At 34.3% G+C, this 24,138-nt stretch overlaps 1 protein-coding gene across 1 annotated transcript; it reads right to left on the bottom strand.

The window, feature by feature from the left end:
* Nucleotides 1-18,028: 18,028 nt before the first annotated feature.
* On the bottom strand, nucleotides 18,029-23,727 carry LOC113783484 (4-O-methyl-glucuronoyl methylesterase 1). Its single transcript, XM_027329633.1, has 4 exons — nucleotides 23,532-23,727; nucleotides 21,419-21,531; nucleotides 18,649-18,789; nucleotides 18,029-18,253 (listed from the first exon to the last, which is right to left on the bottom strand). Exons 1-4 carry the CDS (start codon nucleotides 23,692-23,694, stop codon nucleotides 18,149-18,151), a joined length of 522 nt encoding a protein of 173 aa, XP_027185434.1. The 5' UTR covers nucleotides 23,695-23,727; the 3' UTR covers nucleotides 18,029-18,148.
* Between the last annotated feature and the right edge of the window lie 411 nt (nucleotides 23,728-24,138).

The raw sequence follows: 24,138 nt of genomic DNA, 5'->3' as shown, positions 1-24,138 counted from the left end.
TGAAAAATGCAATATGAACTAATGTTGATGCACGAACCAACCACAAGGAGTAAGTTTTGAGAGATTAGGGCTTCGGATGCGAATTGGAAATTATGAGGCAGTTGGAAGTTGGAAGAGGTTATTATGTCCAGATAACGGGCAATAGGAGTGTAATGGTGTCGATTGAATCAATTTCTTGAAACTTGATTAGAGGAGAGAGTAATTTGAATTTTGAATTTTGAGAGAAAACTAAAGGGTTGCGTCCGAGACTAAGAAAGTAAATGAACTTAATGAGGTAGGTGACTTCCTTATATGAAGCAATTTTTGAGTGTCGGACGGCCGAACGAAGTGACGCGTTCGACGCAACCGTCCGAACCCGAATTTTTCTGGAAAAGGGATGAAGAACACTGTCAGATGTCCGTTCTAATCCATCGGACGTCCGATAAAGAGTGACCAAAGAGAAACTTAGAGAATTTTTTCTGATACGCCCAGTTTTGTTCTCAGATATACAAATTGATCCAGTGGAAGGGTTTTGGTGAGAATATCAGCAATTTGATCTTTAGAACAAACATATTGAACACAAATTTCACCCTTGTGGACAAGATCGTGAATGAAGTGATACTTAATGTCTATGTGCTTGGTCCTAGAATGTTGAATGGAATTTTTTGTCAAATTGATGGCACTAGTGTTGTCACAAAACATAGGCACACAATTATACATTAAACCAAAATCATTCAATGTGTTTTTCATCCACAACAATTGAGCACAGCAAGCACCAGCAGCAACATATTCTGCTTCGGTTGTAGACAATGAAATAGCATTATTTTTCTTGCTAAACCAGAATACTAAGCAATTTCCAAGGAAATTACATATACCAGTTGTACTTTTTCTATCTACTCTACAGCCACCAAAATCAGTATCAGAGAATCCACACAAGGGAAGTTCATGACACTTAGGATACCAAAGGTCAAAATTCAAAGTTCCTTTTAAATATCTAAAGATTCTTTTTACCGCATTTAAATGTGATTCCTTTGGACAAGACTGAAAACGAGCACACAAGCACACAACAAACATGATATCAGGCCTACTAGCTGTTAAGTAAAGCAAGCTACCAATCATACCTCTATATTTCTTTTCATCAACTTTTGTACCTTCTTCATCTTTGTCAAGCTTGGTAGATGTGCACATGGGTGTTCCAACTTGCTTTGAATCCTCCATTCCAAATCTTTTTAGCAATTCTTTGGTGTATTTGGTTTGATTGATGAATGTTCCATCTTGAGTTTGTGTCACTTGGAGTCCAAGGAAGAAATTTAATTCTCCCATCATACTCATTTCAAACTCTTTTTGCATGATTTTGGAAAAGTCCTTGCACAAGCTCTCATTAGTAGTACCAAATATAATATTATCCACATATATTTGTACAATTAGAAGATTACGTGAACTTTGTTTAGTTAAAAGAGTAGTATCCACTATACCTCTTTTGAAACCATTTTCAATCAAAAAATCACTCAAATGTTCATACCGTACTCTTGGAGTTTGTTTTAATCCATATAAAGCTTTTGAGAGTTTAAAAACATGATTTGGATAAATTTCATTTTCAAAATCAGGAGGTTGATCAACATAAACTTCTTGATCTATAAAACCATTTAAGAAAACACTTTTAAAATCCATTTGAAATAATTTAAAATTCTTGAAACATGCAAAAGCCAAAAACATTCTAATAGATTCTAACCTAGTTACGGGTGCAAATGATTCATCAAAATCTATTCCTTCTTCTTGAGTATATCCCTTAGCTACTAATCTGGTCTTATTTCTAACTACCTCACCTTTGTCATTCATTTTGTTTCTAAATACCCACTTAGTGCCAATGACAGGATGATCTTGTGGTCTAGCAACTAATGTCCAAACCTTGTTTCTTTCAAATTGATTTAACTCCTCTTCCATGGCTAAAATCCAGATCTCATCTTTCAATGCATCAACAATATTTTTGGCCTCAAAATGTTAGACCAATGCAAAATTATCTATTAGTTGTCTAGAAGAGGAACGTGTTCTGACCTTTTCGGATGGATCACCAATGATAAGTTCCTTAGGATGGTTTTGGACAAGTTTCCAGGCTCTTGGAAGATCATTAGGAATGGTAGTGTCTCTGTCATTGTCTTCCCTAGCAGGATTGTCTTGATTTTCATATTCTTTTGAATCATTTTCTGATGAAACTGTGCCTTGGTTGCTGATTGTTAGCTTCTTTAGTTCTTCTTGAACACCTGCATCATTATCTTCACCACAACTCATGGAAATGTCACCATCAGATTCATCGAAAGTGATATGTATAGCGTTCTCTATAATCAGAGTTCTACGATTATAAACTCTAAAGCCTCTCTTATTTTCACAATATCCCAAGAAGATCCCCTCATCAGATTTTTTATCAAACTTACCAAGATGCTCCTTGATGTTTAGAATGAAGCATTTGCAACCAAAGAGTTTAAATTAACCAACAACAGGCTTTTTATCAAACAACAGCTCATACGAAGTTTTGTTCAAGATTGGTCTTAAAAGAACTCTGTTCATGGTATAGCAGGCAGTGTTTATAGTTTCAGCCCAAAAGTACTTTGGTAAATTGCATTCACTAAGCATGGTTCTAGCAGCCTCTTGAAGAGTTCTATTTTTCCTTTCAACCACTCCATTTTGCTGGAGAACTCTAGCAATAGAAAACTCATGTGTAATGCCATTGTTGTCACAAAATTCTGGAAAGCCACAAAAATGAAATTCTGTGCCGTTGTCACTTCGGATTTTTATGATTTTCAAACCAATCAGATTCTGAACCTTAGCAAACAGTGAAACAAAGTTTTTGAAAGCATCATCTTTATGTGCAAGAAACATCGCCCAAGTGTATCTTGAATAGTCATCAACAACAATAAAATAAAATCTTTTGCCACCTAGGCTTGTGGTTTGAGTAGGACCAAAAAGATCAAGATGTAAGAGTTCTAAGGGCTTTGTAGTAGAAACACATTTTTTGGGTTTAAAAGATACCTTGACTTATTTTTCAAATTGGCAAGCATCACAGATACGGTCTTTACTAAAGTTGAGTTTTGGAAACCCTCTAACCAGTTCCTTCTTGGAAATCTCTTTTAGCAAATCCATATTGAAATGACAAAGCCTTCTGTGCCACAACCAGGGATCCTCATTTGCTACTTTGAGACAACTAAGGCTGGAAGAATCAACTTTTTCAAGAATAACTACATAAATGTCATTAACTATTTTTCCTTTGAAAATAATGTTGAATTTTGAGTCAAGAACAAGGCATTCATGTTTTTTAAATAACACAGACAGGTTCCTATCACATAATTGGCTAACACTTAGCAAGTTATAGCTCAGGTTGTCAACTAAAAGGACATTATGAACAAAAGTTTGACCATTCTTACCAACATCATCAATTCCAACAGTTTTGGCTTTATTATCATCTCCAAAAGTTACCTTTCCACTTGCTTTTGGCTTTAGCTTGATGAACTGTGATGCATACCGGTCATATGTCTTAAGCATCCACTATCTATGAATTATTTTGATTCTTTAACAATGTTTACTAAGTTCGCCTACACAAAAATCCACAAGATAATATTTGGTACCCATTACTTTTTGGGTCCTTGAGAGTTAGCATTATGTCTAACCATCCACATGCATCTCATACCATTTCTCATATTTTTCTTAATATGACAGTTGCTATTCATGTGACCAAATTGACAACAAAAGCTGTACATAGTTGATGGATCATTCAAATGAACAGGTTTAACAAAACTAACTTGACTTCTCCTATAGATGGTAAAATCATTTGCATGATGATTTAACTTATTCTGATGAGTGCTAAAGGGAGATTTTTTAACATTTTTTTTAAAGTAATTCTGTTTCTGATGTTGAAGCCACTGGCCAAGATCATTTATTTTTCTTTTCAAATAATTTTGTTCATTTTTTAGTATGTCACAGAAATTTATTTTTCTGTCGAGTTTAACATGCAAATCTAATTCAATCCTTTTCAGATTCTCATTTTCATTTTTCAAGTGTTTGTTTTGTCGATAAAGATTTGCATTGTCTTGAATTAAAAAACTGATCTTCTGTTTTAGTTCCTTGTTTCTAACATAGGATTCTTTCAAACTGTTGTGTATTTTTTCTAAAAATGAATTAACATCATTATCAGATTCACTATCACTATCAGTTAGAAAGTTACACGTAGTTACCTCTTCATCACCAATGGTCATGAAGGTCACTTGGGCAGATTCCTCTTCTTCTTCGACTTCACCTTCTGAATTGCAGTCATTCCAGGTGATCTGAAAATTGTTGAACCTTGGTTTTCGTTCAACTTTGCTCTCCTTCTTCCTTTTTATTGGACACTCATTTGCATAGTATCCAGGTTGGCCGCATTCAAAGCATTTATCAGTTTGCTTTTTGTTAAACTCTAGTTTCCCTTTATTTCTCAAGTTGTTGGACTGATTCGAGAAGGAATTGCTCGGACCACATTTTCTGAATCTCCTCTTGTTGAGTATTCTTTTGAAGCCTCTTGTGATGAGTGCAATGTCACTGTCGTCACCTTCCATGTCTTCTCCATCCAGGGAGGCCGTATCATCTTCATCTTGTGAAGTTTTCAAAGCAATACTCCTCCTCATCTTTGTGTTTTTTTTCCTGCACCTTGGATTTGAGTTTCAGCTCATAAGAGGTTAGAGAGTTAATAAGAGATTCAATAGGTAGGATATTTAGATCTTTAGCTTCCTCTATGGCAGTCATTTTACTCTCCCAATCCTTTGATAAGGCATTCAGAATTTTTCTGTTTTTCTCACCTAGAGAGTAGTTCTTCTCAAGCACTTCTAAATCCTTGATAAGATCATTTAATCTGCAGTACATTTTGTCAATGTTTTCATGAGGTTCCATCATAAAGGATTTATACTTAGTGACCAGGATGGACTTCTTTTGTTCTCTCACATTCTCGCTTCCTTCATGGATTTCTCTAAGTTTATCCCAAATTTCTTTTGCAGATCTGCAGCTTTTGACTCTAATGGACTCATTTGAATTTAGAGCACTATATAATACATTCATAACCTTGGCATTTAGAGTAAGATGAGTTCTATCTTCAGCAGTCAACTCACTTCTAGTTTTTGGTCTCGGCCTATGAGTATTATCATCAATAATAGAAGCATCATATGGACCCTCATTAACAATAAACCATAACTCAATATCAATAGATTGTAAGAAAATGATCATCCTCTCCTTCCAAATCACATAGTTTGACCCATTGAACATTGGAGGTCTAGTGACAGATTGTCCCTCAAAGAACATGATATTGTTGGTTGTCATTTTTACTCCCAAACCGATTGAGCTTAATCTCTAGGAGACCAAGCTCTGATACCAATTGTAAAGATCGAAGACAATCTAAGGGGGGGTGAATTAGGTTATTTAAAAACTAGCCAAGATATGAGTCATTTGTTCTAGAACTTGCTTTCTTTTTCTAAAGGACCTCACAAAGAAACAATTAATGGACTAGCACAAGTGATTGTGAGTAGAAGAAATAAGCAATATATATTACAAGACAGTAAGTAAAGGGATAGAATGGTGGATCAAGTTTCAAACTTGACTTAAGTTTGAATATCACTTTATATACCAAGTTTCTTCAAGTTGATCAACTTACAACCAATCTCTTGTGTACAAAGGAAGGATCACTTCCTCCTTGCCTCAAGTCTCACTCGATCAAGCAAGAAAGTTTTACAATCACTCGGATAACCCTCACAAAGCTACACTATTGAAGAAACTGAATCACACTTGAAAAGCTAAATGAAGATTACACAACTAAGAGTACAAATCTTCTTTTTGGAGTATTCTTACACTTGAATCACTCAAGATCTGATGTAGAATTAATGTGTAAAATTAATCTTGAAGTAATTGACTATTCTCTATTTATAGGAGACCAAAAAATTCTTCAATTAATGCTGTCAACAGATAGAAGGCAGCTGAAGAGTCAACTAGCCGTTGGTGGTGTCGAACGTCCGGTACTCTGATTTTCTGCGTCCGAACGAAGATAGTGAGTTCAAGACATTTTCTTGAGATTCTTAGGACGTCCGGTCCTTCCACAATATACGTCCGAAGGTAAGATGTAAACTTGCAAATCCTTCTTCATTTCTTTCGAACATCCGGTGCTCTTAGTGTATTGCGTCCGAAGTACCGCAACGTTTGTCGGACGTCCGGTATTGAGGTATTGTGTGTCCGATCGAGGTCAGTGATCATAGAAGACTTGGTTTATTATCTTCGGACGTCCGAGTGTGAGTTCTTCATGCGTCCAAAGTTACTCAATGGTTGTCGGCCGTCCGATATGGTCCTTTTGTGCGTCCGACAGCTATTTCAGCAATTTGTCAATTTTTGATCCTGTTTTGGCTTCAAGTCTTTGACCTTGTTTTTGTTCCAATTCCTGAAACAATCTCTTCAAAGAATATTAGTAACATCCAATTATTTTGTAATCATCAAAAGTTATGGACTGAGATATACAGCTGGAATGGCAGAAATAAGGAGCAATTGAATTGATTTTTGGTGATAAATATGAAAAAAATTGGTTGGTCAACAACCTTGGGATGGCCCGCCACTTGTCACCGTGAGATTAACTTTCAAAATTTTTTTTTCTTTTCCTTGGTTTTCCTAGTCAACATTTTCGGCTATAATGATCTGATAAGGGGTGATATTATGCATTAATAACAATGATATTTTATGATAAGAAAGTGGTGGTCAAGTGGTGTATTCAATCGGTAGTCAACGGTACACGTCGATTGTGTTCAATCTGTAGTCAACGGTACACGTCGATTCACACCGTTTTTCCCTAAATCGCACGTACTAGGGTTTTCACTTATAATTTACTAACTTATTATTATTACTACTAATCACACATGTAATATCATCTAAAACTCACTCTTAATCACTAAATTTAATACACACTCCGTACCGATTCTCATATTACGAAAAGACGTAAAAACCCTAGTTTATTGTAACGAAGAAAGTAAAAAGGAAATCCTTATTTCTATGATTATTTGTAGCTATTGGGAAAGTGAATGTGTAGTAAAGCTACTGTAAAGTAATAAATTCCAAATTAAAGGGAATTTTTAAGAAAAATATAAGGGATTTTTCAAGTCCTCACACTACAGGACCCGAACTCCAATATAACAGTAGTGGTAATACTCGAGCATACCAATTAGTCGAGAAGATAACACTCCACTCGACAAAGTAGTAGACCCAGGGTTCGTTATCTTATCGACCAGGCCCTTGCCGGCTCGACTCGATTAACTAGTCACAGGGTTTTTGGAATTCCAGACAGTATCCAAGTCATACACATATATATATCAAGCCAATTGTAACTAGTGCACAGCAATAAGTCACATTAGGGCAAGTGTAATAAAGTACACTCTTGCCCTATCAAAAAAGTTAAGTGCCATCCAAGCACATTAACAAAGCAATTCATTCAAGTAATAAGTTCAAACATGCACTAGAAAACACTCACCAATGATTTATTGCTTTCCAAAACCCAACTCAATTTTAACTCCCTGGTTGGAGTCCAAATTTGCGATAAAATACCGTTTAACAGTTTGAAATCAATTAGGGTTTCAAAATATAGAAGTTTCTCTTAAAGAAAATCAAGTAAATAGAATTCATTTAACTATTACTCATTTTACTTATCAAATTCTAGAAAATTCATGCTCGTTCTTTTGGTTTCGATAAAAAACCATTTAAAACTTTTAAGTTCCCAACTTGGTATAAGAAACTAGGAAATCGTGTTTAAAGTGGTCGCTACTTTCTCCTTATAAAATATTTAGGATTTGGCAAAAACTTCAGCTTATACATCTCTACTAAGGGGAACTCAAATATCCTAAACAACCTAAGTTCAATTTAACCAAGAATCACCGCTCAAGTTCCGATTTCACTCGCTTGAACTTCAAGAAATAAAACGGACAGCATTTCCTTTGTGTTTCCCTAATTGGCCACATTTCCATCTCAAATCAGCCTAAATCAACACCACAAGTTATAAGATAAATTCGGTTCTCATACTAGCCATAAAACCATCCAATTAAAACTCACTTCTAGCATATATACATCACAATAGCAAAGCTGGAAAGTCTCTAATAAAGCTGGAATTTCATATTTTAAAGCTGAAAAGTCACAATAAAGCTACCAATCACCTCACAAGTCCATAGCCAACCTCAATACCAACATATTGTGGATAAATAACATAAATCAAGGCTGAAAAATCATAACCCTAGGTTGAAATTTCACTGATCTTCACCGAATCTAGATTATCATCCATAAAATTCCAAGTTTCAAGTCTTCTTCACCATAACTTGCAAGGATAAAAAAGAGAAAGGAAGTTGTTCATCTTATACCTTCAACCCCTTGAAAATAATGAAGAAACGAAGGCTTCCTCTCCAAAAACTCTCCGCTACAAGTTTCCTTGCTTCCTTAGTGCTAGTTTGTTCGGTTTAGTTTTTGTGATTCCAACTTAAACAAGGCAAAATCAATATCAAAATCGAAGTTTTTCTCCTCTCTTTTTCTCTCCTAAGGTTCGGCCAAGACAAGAAAGAAATCAAGCAAAATTGGTCCAAAAGAAAGATAAGAAGGAAGAAAGTTGTCTTGGTCAAACTTGTCTTGGATTATTGACACCTGGCAAGGCCAAGTTTTTCCTCTTTTTTTTTCTTTTCTTTCCTTTTCTTAGTCAATAATTTTGTTTGGCTTTAGGGTTAATTTAGGGAGGATTAAATGAAATAAAATCAAGGAGGTTAGGGTAAGAAAGTATTAGTCAAATGGTGTACTCAACCGGTAACAAATGACGCACGTCGATTCAAGCCTACTTGCTTAACTCTCTCGTATTTTTGTTTTAACTTATGATTCACTAACTTATTTTTAGCACTTCTGATCACACACTTCCTCTTAGTTAAAACTCGCTTTTATCCACCAATTTTAGTACACACACCTCACCAACTGATCAAACTACCAAAATGCACAAAAATCCTAGTTTGCTCTAACTATAAAAGTAAAAGTAAAACTCTCGATTCTATTATTTAATACAACTATTGAGGGAGTAAATTAGTAGTAAAGGAATTATAAATTAACTTATTCAAAATAAAAGAGGATTATAAGAAAATATAAGCAAAATTTCAAATCCTCACAGTACCCTCATTCACTATGGCAATTAATAGGCCTAATTCAAAGGAAAAAAGAATTGGATCCATACGAATGGTTAGCGCGAAATTACTGAATTTATCATGTTAATGAATGAATAGGTATGTCTTCATGATTTGGAAAATTGTCATATGACATGAATCTATTTAGAAATAAAGCTGCTTAAAAGATGAAGTATGAACAAAAATAAAGCACTCAAAACCTACCCAAATTAAATATTAAACACAACAAGTATAAAATCAAGGAAAAAAAGAGGTACATTTCTTGTTGAAAAAAATAAACACTGAAAATTTGAATTATTACCAAAATTAAAATACTTAAAATCTAGTCAAGTTAAATGTTAAACACAATAAGTACAAGTATGGAAATTAATGAAAAGAAGCAAGTGAAGAGAAGACAAGATTGATCATTGTTAATAAAAATAACACACTTAAATTTTGAATTATTAACAAAAATAAATCATTTAACACTTGCCCAAATTAAATGTTAAACATGGCATTTAAATTGTGGAAAAGAAGTTGGCAAAAAAGAAGAAGGGAATGATTCTTGTTAACAAAAATAAAATATTTAAAGGTTTTTGTTTATCCCTCTTCCCCCTCCCACACCTTTCCAATCCTTAATTGCCAAATTCAAAATCTGACAGCGAGAAGAACTCTAAGAACCCTCCCCTGATCACTAGGAACACTTAAAGTTGACCAAATAAATTTTAGAGTAAATGGTCAAAATAATCACTAAAACTATTTAAAATGGCACAGTCTGGTCACCAAATTCTTTTCTTAGCCAAAAGCTCACTCAACTATTTAAAATAGGACTTTTGGGTCATGCTAGCTAATTCAGCTGGTAAACTAACAAAAATAAGCATATTTGACCTGCTATTTTAAGTTTTTAGGGGAAAAATGTCCTAAACTAGATGTCATTTTCGGTTGATTTAGCAAAGAGTGACCTGAAATGCCCATTTTAAAAAGTTGAGTGATCTTTCTAACTAAAAGAAAAGTTCAATGACCAGACTGTACCATTTTAAAAAGGTTAGTGATCATTCTCGCAATTTACTCTAAATTTTATTATATGTATATGTGTGTATGACATGATAAGTAAAAAAGGAGTGAAATTGATTGTTAAAAAAAAAGAATAAAAATCATCAAGAAACACGAACACTAAGTTTGTCTACGTGGTTCGTGAGAGACCTCTCACTTTGCAAAACACGAAAAAAATCTAATTTAACAATCTTTTAGAGTAGGAATTGAATAGTGTTTAAAATATGTGTCAAAACTATGAATTAATAGATCCATTGAAATTTTCATAAATGTATTGAATTATAGAAAGAATAAATTTATTCAAATTTTGGTAATAATAATATATTATCAAACCAAATAATAAGAATAGAAAATTAAATGTGATTTAGGAGAATTGAAAGGATAGAAAAATTATGAATAGATTGATAAAATGGTTTTTTTTTTGTTAAAAATGTTTCAGAAGGCATAATTAATAAAAAATACAAACTTTATAAAACAATAAATTAATAAATTGACTAAAAATTGAGATAGTTAAGGAAGTGAAAAAGAAGAGGAGAATAAGTGAGTGAAAAAAGTGGATGGAATTGATTGTTACAAAAAATAAAACACTTAAAATCTACTCAAATTTAAAAAATTAAATGACGTGCCTGAATCTTCCAAGTTAAAATTTTCAATTATCCAATTAATTGAGTCCAATTATCTCACTTTTTTCGCAAGTACATAGGTCGAGACAAGTATAAGGATAATTAAAGGCGATACCACAAAAATCACATAACCACTACAACTTTTTAAACTTACTTTATTATCTAAACAATTAAGAATACAAATAAAGACAAACTTACTTTAGACAATACTAGTCTAAATGAAAAGATAGTAACTAAAAACCTTGTTGAAGGGGGGAGGGATGGGTTGGGTGATACGGGGGGTGAGAATGCAAATAAGAGGTCTTGGGTTCGAGTCCTCCTGCTTACACTTAAAAAAAAATTAAAAAAAAAAACTAAAAACCTTGTTGAAGAAATTTAAAAGGGTTATGAATCTCTTGTAGTTCAAGATAGGCAAATAATTTGGTTGATCTAAACCACAGACTTGTGACTTATTAAGAAGGTAACTTTTTAAATCATTTTGTAATTTGCTTTCACAAATAAACAAACTTTTGTTTGATAAAACTGAAGTCTGAAATCTAAAATTTAAAATCTAAATCCATTATGTTATTGAATTGTTAACTATTAAATTTAATACATTTGAGTGCATATCACATTCAGTAGTGATAAGTGAATAGGTTATCACTTAATTTTGGGAGCAAGTTTTGTTTAGGAAATTCAGTGTCACTTAATTAATTCAGATGTTCAATTTTTGGTTGTCTAATGGTTTGAATATATTAAGATCTGAATCCATTAAATTAAGTGCTAAATTGGATTATCAAACAGGACATATACTTAATCTTCAACTATTTGCATGAATTAATCGAGCACAAGCTCATGAAGTACAATAAAGTTATAAACTTGAGTCCACCTAAATCCATCACCTACTAACATGTACATGTAATTTAGGATTTATATATTTTGAACTACACATGCAAGACAAGTTCTATGCACAAACACATGTTTGGTTGATTCATAATTGGTGATCTAATATCTGTAAATATGAAGTACAAATACATAAACTAACAAGTCACAAAATAGCCAAGTTCAACACAAATTAACACCAAGTCAAAAAAACTACAAGCTCATCTTTATCCCTATGAACAAATAGTTTAGCTAATCATGAAATTTGATATGTTAAGGCACATGTTACTCTTATAACAGAAAATGAATAACATGAAGAAGTAAGAGTTAAAATTGATGAAATCTTATTTAAAACAAGCTCTTCAAACTCTTCTTTACAACTTTGTTCTTCAAGTTTGGTACATAAGTAGTTCTTCACCAAGAGATCTTCAATTTTGATCTTTTTTTTTTTTTTTAACAAAACTAGAATTTACTACTAACACTGAGATAACTACTAGCTAACTAGCCAGCCTCTCTTTATGTCTAAGTATTACTCTTATTTATAACCCTTCATTGTTCTATGCAAGACAAAAGATAACCATTTCTTCCATGTGAATACAAAATAAAAGTTGTGTTCAAAAGTTAAAGACAGTGGCTCCATGGAATCTAGATGATTTTAGATTATTTGAATTGACACAAAGATATTCTTGAAATTGCTTCAACTTGATCTTCTAACCACCAAAATGTCTAATTAATCTTTCATTCCAAAGCAAGAAAGTGTATGACCAAAGGAACCAAATTGCACAAGTTGTGCATGCAACTTGCATGAATTTTTTGGTTGAAAGAATCCTCAGAAGAAACCGAGGCAGCCTCATGAGGTTTCTGGGCTGGTTTCTTTGCAAAAATTTTGAAACGAATCAGAGACCATTCTGCCTGGAATCCTCAGCAGAAACCTCATAAGGTTTCGTTCCCCTGCCTCATGATCACTTTTAATGCATCTAATCATGTCTTGCTTTCTTTGCTTATTTTGATGACCAAACTTTATTCAGATCTTTTGTCCCTTTTCCTACAAAATCAACCAACCAAACAAGTAAAAAGAGACAAAAATTTTAACACTTAATCACAAAGCTCAACCATCAACTTCTAAGAGAATAACATCTTTAACACTTGAATTAGATCAAAATATCACAAAATCTCATAAATATGGCCACAAAATATACTGCATACAGAGTATTTATCATTAAATATGGCCACATGGTGAAAATATTGAGCGTCCACTAAGTAAAACATGAAAGCAGCCAATTTAATAACATACTAAAATGGGAATTGAACGGCAAATTAATATATATATATATATATATAAAGGAAAAATAATTACACGAAATGCAACTGATGAAAGAAAAGGTCTAAAAAGAAAATGAAAAGATGGAAAAAGAAATAAAAGAATATTGGAATTAAGAATATTAACTGTCACATTTAGGCGCTTTGTAAGTGCATCCACCCTACTTGGTCTCCCAACTACAAACCAATTTAACTTTCATATCATCCCATGTGTCCATTCCTTGTTTTGACACGTACCCACTTCGTATAGTAGGAAGTGCTGTACAGCTCCCACTGTAGACGGATCCATCTTTCTAAACAAAGGCAATATAACTTTTGTTCATCCACTTCCCTTTTTTTTTTGTGGTGACTTTATATACTGTTGCATGAATTTTTAAGATGCCCAAGATGGCAACTGTGAAATTATTCTAATTTCTAATATAGTTGCTTTTCCCTTCAAGAAAAATGGTAATGTAGCAAAAGAGGAAAAGCAAGAAACATGTTAAGCTTTTGCAAATCCTATGCAAAATGATATCAAGGACAAGGGCTCACCTGACTTCTTGAGCTAGGGCTTTACAATTTTTTTTTTCTAATCTTTGTTTTTGTAGCAAGTAAAATGACTAGCATTAAATATGATTAGATGTATGATTTACGGTAATTGTGGGATATGAGGTTGCCCTCAAATCATCCAAGTAAATGGTAAAATTTCCTAGAGGGAAATCAGAATACAAAATGAAATCCTCCTGTTGATGCTGCAAACTCTCTTCGGCCAAAAAATCTGCAAACCAATTTTTTTTTCCGAAGAAATTGGAGGGAATTGAACCATCATTAGTCTAGACGGGCACTTACGCACTCGTTGACGAAATCTCCAGGAAAGCCTGGATTTTTAAAATGCAGGTCAAGAGATCCCTTGACCTATACCTAAGTAGAGTTTTAAAGCTCTCTTGGTAACTAACTACTCTAACTCTAACTCTTTTGGTGGATAACTACTCTAAGAGTAGTTGGTTCTGCAAACCAATTGCTTCATTGAAAATGTGCCGTATAAGCACTTGTTGAAATCCTCTACTACTTCCTGAAATCATAATAGATGATAGGAGATGAAATAAGGAAACTAAAATAAGTTTAGACAAGTTTGGACAATCTAAGGAGTTATTATAGGAATACAGTGGGAGATGACAAAGTTGTCTTAGCAGCAGGAGATGAATAGTTAGTAAATGAATCAGCGGCAGAATAAATGGCACCAAAAAGTAAAAAGGAATAAGCACAAAGTTTGATGAATCAATCCCAAGGTTCTTCTCGCAATGGGAATAAGTTCTTATACTGTTTACGCTGCAGTTACACTCAAGTCAAAGCCACAATTGGCAAGACCGCCAATGATGCCTCCAACAAAGGTTTCAAGGGCCACCTTAACTGCCAAATATGGCTATTGAGTATTTTCTCCAGTTCAATTCACACCCTCGGTTGGCAACAGTTCTTTGTATCAGCCGGTTCCTTGTACTTTCTTGATTCTTTGTTGCATGGAGAGAATTGAGCTTGAATGCCGAGAGTCTAAAGAACTAGATAGAAATTTTCAACTTATTGACTGAAAATATCATGCGAATTTCGGTTTGGATGGAGGAGCAGAAAAGAAAAAAAGAGACCCATATAAAAGCTTTTTAGGGTATAGTTATTAACAAGAGTTGCTTTTAAAATTGTCAGGCGCCATTTAACAAAAGGGAAACCAGTGGATGCAATAGGCAAAGTAGCAAAGAGGACTTGCTTTCGCTTATTATTTCTCCTGAGGTTTTACAACATGATTGCAGGATGTGATCCGTTTTGGGTTGCTTCCAAGAAGCAAAAGCAATCATCAGCAATAAAAACATAGTAAAAACCTGGAAATCGCTCCCACCTGTATTCTGCGTTTGCCCAGTTTCCCGATTTAGCACCAAACAAACAGTGGATTGAACTCGATAAATTGAGCAAACATAAGAGCCTTGGAGTCCTCAGCTTTTTTGACGTTACATATATAATCTTTCAACTTTTGTAGTATAAACAGTATAATTGCGTTAGAATCTACTTATTCACTGATTTAATTGAAACCAAGTTTGAGCATATTGCTGATGGAATCCAAATCTTTGCACACATTCCAATTATATATTTCCTCATATGGTTCATCTATCAAACAAGGTAAACAGCCAGCATGCAATTAGAGTTCAAAATAAAAGTATAACGAAGAGTAGTATAATAGTTCTGCATAAATTACCTGCAAAAGTAAAACAACCACATCCAAGTGTAAAAATAGGCACTTCTTCATCTTAAAATTAGATAACATTAATAGATGACTTTCTGAGAAGTGCATTCTTCACTAATTAAGAGAATGCTTTAAACTAATTTGATACATACAGGTTTTATCAATTTTTACACCAAAAACATCATTACAACATTTCTAGCGCCACAAAAACAGCCAGGCGATAGATATGCAACCAGTGAAAATAAGCAAATTTAACCTATCCAATCTGCAGAGCCAGGGGAACTACTAGCATCTACCTCCTCTTCTCTGTCGATGATCTCACATGTAAACAGGGCTATTCTGTTCCTCTATTACAATCACAGAATGCAACATCTTCAAATTTCCCAAGTCATAATATTTTGTCCACCAGTGTGAAGATCAAACTCTCAAACTTTCTGACTACCCTGTTTCAGTTTTTACAAAGAAAGTTCATTTTGAGCAGCTTAGTATAAGTTTCAATTTCAAGAATTTCATGCATTACAGATTGGAGTAAAAGGTCAACCAGCCATGCTATACCATAAGGCTCACCAGTGGAGCTCCAGCTTTTGAAGATATTTACACTAGTGCACACTGTGCCCCAAAAGAAAACTGAAATCAGGTATAGTGACCTTTCAACACCTGTTCTTTATTTGCTCAGGACCAGATTCTTTAACACTAATTTAATCCTCCTCCACAGTGTACACTTTTGGTCTTAGTCGCATACAAAGAGAACAAATGGAAAAAAAAAAAAGGATGAACCTTACAATTGTAATGATAGTCAACGAGATTTCTTCAGGCGTTTTGGGGGCCTTATGGTTTCTTTCTTGGAATTCTCTGGAATTTTCAGATCTGTATGAGACTGCAAGCATCGCCGAGGAAATGCAACATGTTAAGCTGATTTTCCAATAAAAAGATCAATGCTCATGAAGATAAGCTAAGTATTCAGTTATAGTGAGAAACGTTGCAGTAAGAACATACATCTTCAGCACAGACGAGTTTAGCTCTTTTTTGTTACAAGATAATGGAGCTATATGATTGAAGAAACCTTAATGGAGTTTTGAAAAGATTACCCAGCTCCGCTCAACTAATTAAATTGAGTTTATCCTAAGCAGGGTCAATGTTTTCCAGTCATGATGCATAACAACTCTTCCCAAAATATACTCAAATCCACACTACCTGGAATCTTAGCCTGTTGCCTAACATGTCTCATAATGTACTCCTCTGATCTTAGCTTATAATAAATACTGAGCCTATCACAATGCCCAGGTTTCACTTTTTATTTGAATTATTACTCATTCCAGCATGTGGCCATATCAAATTTCTTACTTTTTGCTTTATTTGTGTTTGTGATCAATAAATGTCTGTGAAGTAGCTACTTGTGACCATTCTATTAACTTAATTTCAGAAGTTTGAGTCAGGTGAAAAAAGATACATGAATTTATCAATTTCATAGAAAATAAAAAGTAAATGATTAAAATGGTGATCACTAAAACCGTGCCTACATAATTGAAAACATTACTTTTGGAAAAAGTTCACCTTTAAATTAAATTCTAGTGTATTGTACTTCTTTAAACTCTTCCCTCAGTTTGTCCACTGAAAATTATATCAGCAAATAGAACAACTTGAAGTTCAAGGCTCCTGTCAATTACTCTGTGAATACATCAAAATTTAGATCACCCTATCACATTATTTTGCTGAAACTCTCAAATTTTATTTCATCATCTTAAAGTTAGAAGACAACAGAAAGAGCAAAGCATAAAAAACATTCTACCTATTTCTTAATTTCTTCTTTCTTTTTGGGTGTTTGTGTGTCTGGCAGTGGTAATTCCATTCAGAACCTAATCCAAGAAGGTTTCACATACTACTTTATATCTAGTGCAATTGATGGTATTTATTATTTTTTTGTGTCATAATGAGGAGCACTTAAATTCATCTGCTAACATGATTGATAATCTTTGTCCTATCATTGCATGTAAAGTAAGCTACAAAAGCTTGAACGCACATTTCAAACACAATGAAGCAAATTCTATAAAACTTGAAGGAAATAAAGCTAAACAAGGTTACATAGATAAGTTGGAACTCATTAAACTACATATTCCTCTCTGTGAGATTGGCAATGTGCATTAACCTTGAGGTGCAGACCTATTACTATTCATATTCAACTTCTAAATATAATGTCTAATTAGGCTCATATTGAGTAAGGCATTCTACAACTGTTCGTGATTAGAATTTGCAATCTGTGCCAGTTGTAGACTGGCACATGTCTGTTCTTGAATTCACTAACAATATGATGCAGCAGGTAACCAATTCAAGGGAAACAAAAGTTCAAGATTTTGGAAAATTTGACGTAAGCTCTATCATAGCTCATCTTCAGAATCAACCTCCTGGGAATGTGACATGGGAAAACCAACAAAGTTGATTAAAGGTTATCAGGGAAAACCAAGGGAAAAACTTGATTAGGCAGCTGAATTTAAAACAACAAACTCAGAAGTTCTACACAATAAACTTATCAGAAATGGCAATTACTGTAATCACGAAAAAACTGAAAAATTTAAATGCACAGCCAGAACTAAAAAGCACAGATATATAGAAGGGGAACCCTAAAAGGGTCTAACTAAAACTCTACCCTGAAAAAGAAATCACCATAAAAGGGAACGCAATAAAAAAGAGGAATCCTGAACCCAAAAGTAAAGGAAAAATACAGTAAAGACCTAAAATAGCTTAAAAATCTAGTGCTGCAATAACTAACAGAATAGTACCCACGAACAATAAGACTGGGTTTGAGGAAAACTCGCCCTTGACCTCATTTTGCATTGCACCACCAAAAAGTCAGCCTACCAAGCTAATCTATTCAACCCAGCAACAACATACAATATTCAATCTATAGAATCATCTCTAGCATCCAAAAATTTTCAAGCTTGCAGATAAAACTTACACTTCAAGCTCTGTTTGTTCTTAACGCAATCAAATGGAGTTCCAATCAAGCCTCTCCAATTTTTCTTTTTTTTGCTCTCTTCCTGTATCAACCATTCAAAGTTGAGCCCCATAAACACAAGGATGCAGCAACTAAATTGGAAGTAAGATGACTGAGAAGAGATTTTGTCAACATCATGTTGGCTTGCATTTCACCAAATTTAGTTGTATCCCATGTTGTTGGGGCTTCTTTACATCATTATAGGCATAAAGTAAATATCTTTTTCTTAATTCTAGGTCAATCTAACAAATGGCAGGAACATCTAGTAACTTGCTGCTGTCTAGAGATAAGAGTTCCCACTTGAAGTTCTAAAGACGTAGATAGATAGCTGAGAAGAATGTCATTAAGTTCATGTGGGTGAACATCACAACAGGTGGCATAATTGCTGCATTCCTGAACCATCCATTCATGACGCATGGGGATAGTTCTCCGTCCTACCTTCTCATATGTCCAAAACTTTATCATTGCCTTGCTCTTAACATGAGGTTCCATGGCTTCTAAATGCTTCACTCTGCCCATCTGATGCAATATGCACCCAATACATCCTTCAATCTCCTTGAGCCTAAGCTGCTCAAAGATCTACCAAGTTGTGGAACATCCACTTTAATGCCAATTCACGCAGGTAATAGCAAGAAAAATCCAGAAAATAATTTCATTCATGATCAAGCTCATATTTTGGAAAACCAAGAGATAACCTTGATTATGGGGTTGACTTTAACCATTAATTAGAATATCCAGGCAAAAAGCCATTAATCACAAAAAACCAAAGGGTCAATTACATTCACACCCATTGTGGTTTGACCAAACAACAACTCCACCTCCTAAGGTCTAAAAAATATCAGTTATCCCCTTTGACTTAACTGATGCCAAACGGTGTTAAATTACTCATTTTGGGACTAAAATGCACTGAACTAAAACCAATAAAAAAAATAATGACAACTAAAAAATTAAAAATTAAAAGAAGCACCAAAACCCATCTTTACAGAAAAGGAAAAAATGACTATGCGACTTCATTTTTTGCATCTTTCATCAGATTCACATTGTATCACAGAAATCTTCAATCTCCATCAGAAGCCCTATTCCAAAAGTCCCACCACAACCTCCCTCCTTAGAGCCACCATGAAATCCTTCCTACGCAGTGGTGAAACCTCCACCAAATACTAATATACCTATTAAATCCTTGACCTTCTCTTCCCTTGGGACCACCAAACCCACCCCAAGAGTTCAAGTTAAATGAAGATCAGAATGAGAAAATCAATCAAATGCACACTTTGCTTGCTTCCAAAATCCTAAATTCACAGCAACCACCCTTGCCATCTCCAATCAGCAATCAAACATCAAAAACACGAGCCTGAGTGATCCGCAATTAAACTCTGAATATCAAGGTAACCAAATATCCAAAACTCCAAATCATTATACTCGAATATCACCATAAACCCAGGTAACCAAAATATCCAAATCATCTATCTCCTCGTGAACAATATAAGGACAAATTCCTCAATAAGAACTGCACCATAAAATTCCACCTCTTTCTTTGATGTTCTAGATGGAGAAGTAATATTTAAGGTGGATCGTTGTGGAATTTAACAGTACTTCCCAGTGATTTTGGGGTTAAGGAGGGTGATAGATGCCTATGGATCATATGAATTGCTGAAGGGCTTATGAGATTTCTTCTCAATGCGATTCTTGTGTCTCTCATCTTTTAATGATTTGGAAGGCTTTAAGGTTCTGGATTTGGGGTTTGACAGTGGTGGAGATGAGTAATGGTGGTGATGAAGAGATCGATGTTCCCATGGATTTTATGATTTTTCTTGGCAGTAGTTCTTTTTTGTTAGAATTCCTCAAATGACAAGAATAAAATCATATAAAATAGGAAAATTCTATGTTACAAAATCTACATGGGCAATTTGATATTTTCACACCATTCCTTAATGGACCTGAGAAAAACGGATGTTAGATTTCTGATGCAGAGGGGGTGTTTGCCATAAGAATATCATATCAAAGGGGATGATTGTTATTTTTCAAACTCCAGGGGATGTAGTTGTTATTTGGTCAAACTACAAGGGGTCTAGATGTAATTAACCCAAAACCAAAATAAGTTCAATGCAGAGCCAAAAGGACTAATGTGTAGAAGCCCAACAAAAAAAAAAACACTCAAATTGAAAGCCTTGCTCGTCTAGAAATCAAAACAAGGGGAAACTAAATAAAACTAGGACCCGAATCAAGGTATCGAAGGAAATAACAGTTAAAGTCCTAATATAACTTAAAGACCAATAGCTACAGTAACTCCTGCATTGTAACATGAGAAAAGGTAACCTGTGAGCAATAACAAGCTGCATTAAAGTATCTTGAATTATTTCATTTGCCTTAGTATGCTTTCCTAAACATTTATCTAGGTTCTTAGTATCATAATCTGAAATTAGTTGGACACAAGCTGCAATTTTAAATCTCAGAAAACCTACAAAGTGTTTATTGAATCTTGGTCAATTAGAGAAAAGCCCAGCTTTCTCTGGTTCTAAATTCTAACTCATACATCACTCCTATTCTAATAAAGAACCTCTTCCAGTTGTTGTGATTTTGTCGAATCCTGTAACTCAAGTCTGAAACTAGGTGTGATGCCAATGATTATTTTAGAAGTGATCCAAAGGACAAATTTTACCTCTTCCTAATCATAAAACTAAACAAGCTCCCAATTAGCTCGTAGTGCCAAGTCACCCAAGCAGCCCTATTATCTTTATAATTGTTCCCAGAAGTTTTCATCACCCCAGAAGCACTCTTTCACCTTTTTATTTTTTATTTTTTTTAATTTTTATGGACACTATCTTATGATCTCCTTAAGCCATCTAGTTTAGACAGTTTACACTACAATATACTTGCACAATCAAGCCCTTCACCTGAACCTATTTTGCTTCATGAGTTCTTTAGCATTTTTGCAAGCAACCAGTACAAAGGAAATTCGAACACATTCAGAAAACAAGGACAACATAGGAAAGAGATGTGACAACCAATATGAAACTCCTCTAAACTGGGCATGCATAATTTAGGTAACCCTAGTGGTAGCCCATTAGTTTACGTCATCTCATAAGCCACTAGAAAGTTAACAAGAAAAGAAAAAGATAAGATGCCAATTACTCAGCATTGAGACCATTTAATATAATAAACGAACTTGGATTATAACATGAAATATTTGACGCCCAGTTAGACTAACCTCTTCCAATTTGCTTTGGAGTTCCAAAAGTTCCTGGCAGTATGTTAGGCACTCTGCGTGGTACACCGCAGCCAGATCCTTTATCAATGCCTTTCTTCTTATTATACCAACCACTTCAAAAGATTAAAGGAAATGTAACATGTCAGATAAAGCATAATTCATAATCTAAAAGGCTCACTACAATTTTCCTTTTCTGTAAGTAATATATCCTTCATTTTGTTTTCTAGAAGCTAAACTAAACAACTCTATATCCAAACCAATCTCCTGTTAAGACAGAACTTTAGTCCGGGAACCCAGTCAACCCACTGTGCAAATACACCATAAGCCTAGGCATTCTTATAGCAATCACCTGATTCCTACATATGGATGCCAACTCAATTTCCAAACCTTTGAGTGCTTGGTCTTGTTCATGGTACAACTTTGTAAGTTGCTCAAAAAAGATAAAGAGGTTTACCATGTATGATATTTCATAATTTGAGACCATGTGCATGTCTTAAAAACATCTTAGCATCAAAGCTGCTTAGATAATAGACATCCATATATGCAGCAGCTTTTGTTTAGATTGCTTTCAACAATACAAAACCCACAAAAAGCAAACTCAAAACACAATATAGACATGACAAAATCTCAAATGAACTTAGTATAAAATGATACAATCTCTAAATATTCGAGTGAATTTCCAAGAAGTAACTTTCACAAATTTAACTGCCAGATAGATTTCTTTTGCTTTCAAATATGGTTTGGAACAGATTCCACAATATCAGCTCACAGTTTTTCACATTCCTATTCATACAGGATACTGCAATTGATCACATAGAATGAAGAATTCACTCATGAAAACTTGGAAGTCCATTATTTATTCTCCAATAATTATCCAAAAAAATAATCTATTGTACTTTTTATCTATTGTTGCCACCACATATATACACATATATACTAGACTTCATAATGCTTCAAACAAGGAAATTAAAGCATGACTTTCATTATCACTATCACCAGGGAGAAAGTGAAGTGAGAACTACAAAGCATCAAAACAAGTAAAATTCGTTTTGCTTCTTGCTACTATTGAATGCTCCAACAATCAAAGTTTAGATGAACCTTCAAATGACCCCAACAAAACTTGCAATTCTCATATACACAGTCCAAGGACTCGGCCAAGTCCTGACCAGAACATGATCCACCACCCTGATAACATACTCCTTTGTGACGGAGATGCTAGACTTGAAGTAGCTCAGTAGGACTTAGGACAATTCTTGGTGATTCAACTCACTGAGTCAAAAGTTGGTGATAATTGTCCGATTCCACACAAGTTGACTCCAGAACCAAAAACTCAATAATATTTGGACAATCATATTTTTGAAAAAGAAATAAAATAGAACCCAGAAAAACAGACCAAGAAGGAAAGGGAGAGAAAACTCCGAGAGATTGAGTTCACAAGAGTTTTTAACATTTTCTTCTGAAATTACTTCAAGGAAAATTTCTTTCTTTTTTCAATTCATTTAAATTTTTCTTGTCTTTATTCATTCAAGGGAGTACTAAACGCCTTCATAGCATTTGTTGTCAAGATTTCTTCTTAAAAATAACAGAAAAAAACTTTTTCTGGAGTTTTGAACAAATAATACGATCACATCCTTTTCAAAAGCTAACAGTTCCGCATGTATTTCTCAATTCTCAATCACCTGATTCTCGTACAGGAACCAATTTTGACAGTATTTTCAAAAAAATTTTCGAATACCAAATATTGCAGTTGATGCACTTTCTTAATAGTCGTTACGAAACATATCTCAATGAGCAGTTCTAATTATCTAACCAAATCCCACAAACACCAACTTCAGCATCTCAAAAACACATCAAGAAATTCAAAAAGGGTCCCCCCCCCCCCCGGCACAATTACAAAACAACAATATTAAGAAACTTCAAATCTTACTTATTACCGGGAACTATACTATAGTTAGCAGCCCATCACTTCAAAACTTGTTAAAAAAATGAGACAAAATCCCAAAATAGTTCTTGCTTTCGAGAATTTAGACAAAATGGTTCCTATAAGTATCAAGAAACACATAAATAATGGGTAACAATAATTTAATTAAAAGGGAAGGACAAGGAAACATACTTCGGCTAGGATCGAAGCGAGGAGGAGGAGGAGGCTCTTGATGTGAAGCAGATGGAGAACGTTCATCATGTGATGACAGCGGTGGAGGCGGCGTCGGCGGCGGTGCCGTTGGTGGTGGCAGTGGAGGTGGGGGTAGGTAATACAGCTGTTGAAGTTCGCCCATATTTTGCTGAAGTTACTAATTTAGGCTCTCGAATTAGACGTAGGCGCTGAGGAGAGAGTCGGGAAAGAAATTATTTTGAAAAAAGGGTTAATTACGTTTTCAGTGTTGATTGCACTTTGCGCCCTCAAACTATGCTGTGATTGCACTTTGGACCCCCAGCTCTTAATTTCAGCACTTAATTGCTTTAAACTTTAATTTCTTACAATCGCTGCAATCGACTAAATTCAGCAAGTAGAAATAAAAATCTCAGTCACCAATGGAGTTAATGAAAATACTCTTTTCATCCCTTGCATATTCTTATGCTTTTATTAGAACCAAATTATTTGAAATAATTACTGTAACACTTTTTATGATGTGATACATGTGAAATAATAAGGCAAATTAGAAAATTTGCTTCTAATACAAGCAAAATATTATTTGAAAACACTTAACTATCCAAATATA

Source organism: Coffea eugenioides, chromosome 9, assembly GCF_003713205.1.
Source record: "Coffea eugenioides isolate CCC68of chromosome 9, Ceug_1.0, whole genome shotgun sequence".
NCBI classification, from domain to species: Eukaryota; Viridiplantae; Streptophyta; class Magnoliopsida; order Gentianales; family Rubiaceae; genus Coffea; species Coffea eugenioides.
Note: the sequence above shows the minus strand (reverse complement) of the source record. Positions and strands in the feature narration are given on the sequence as shown.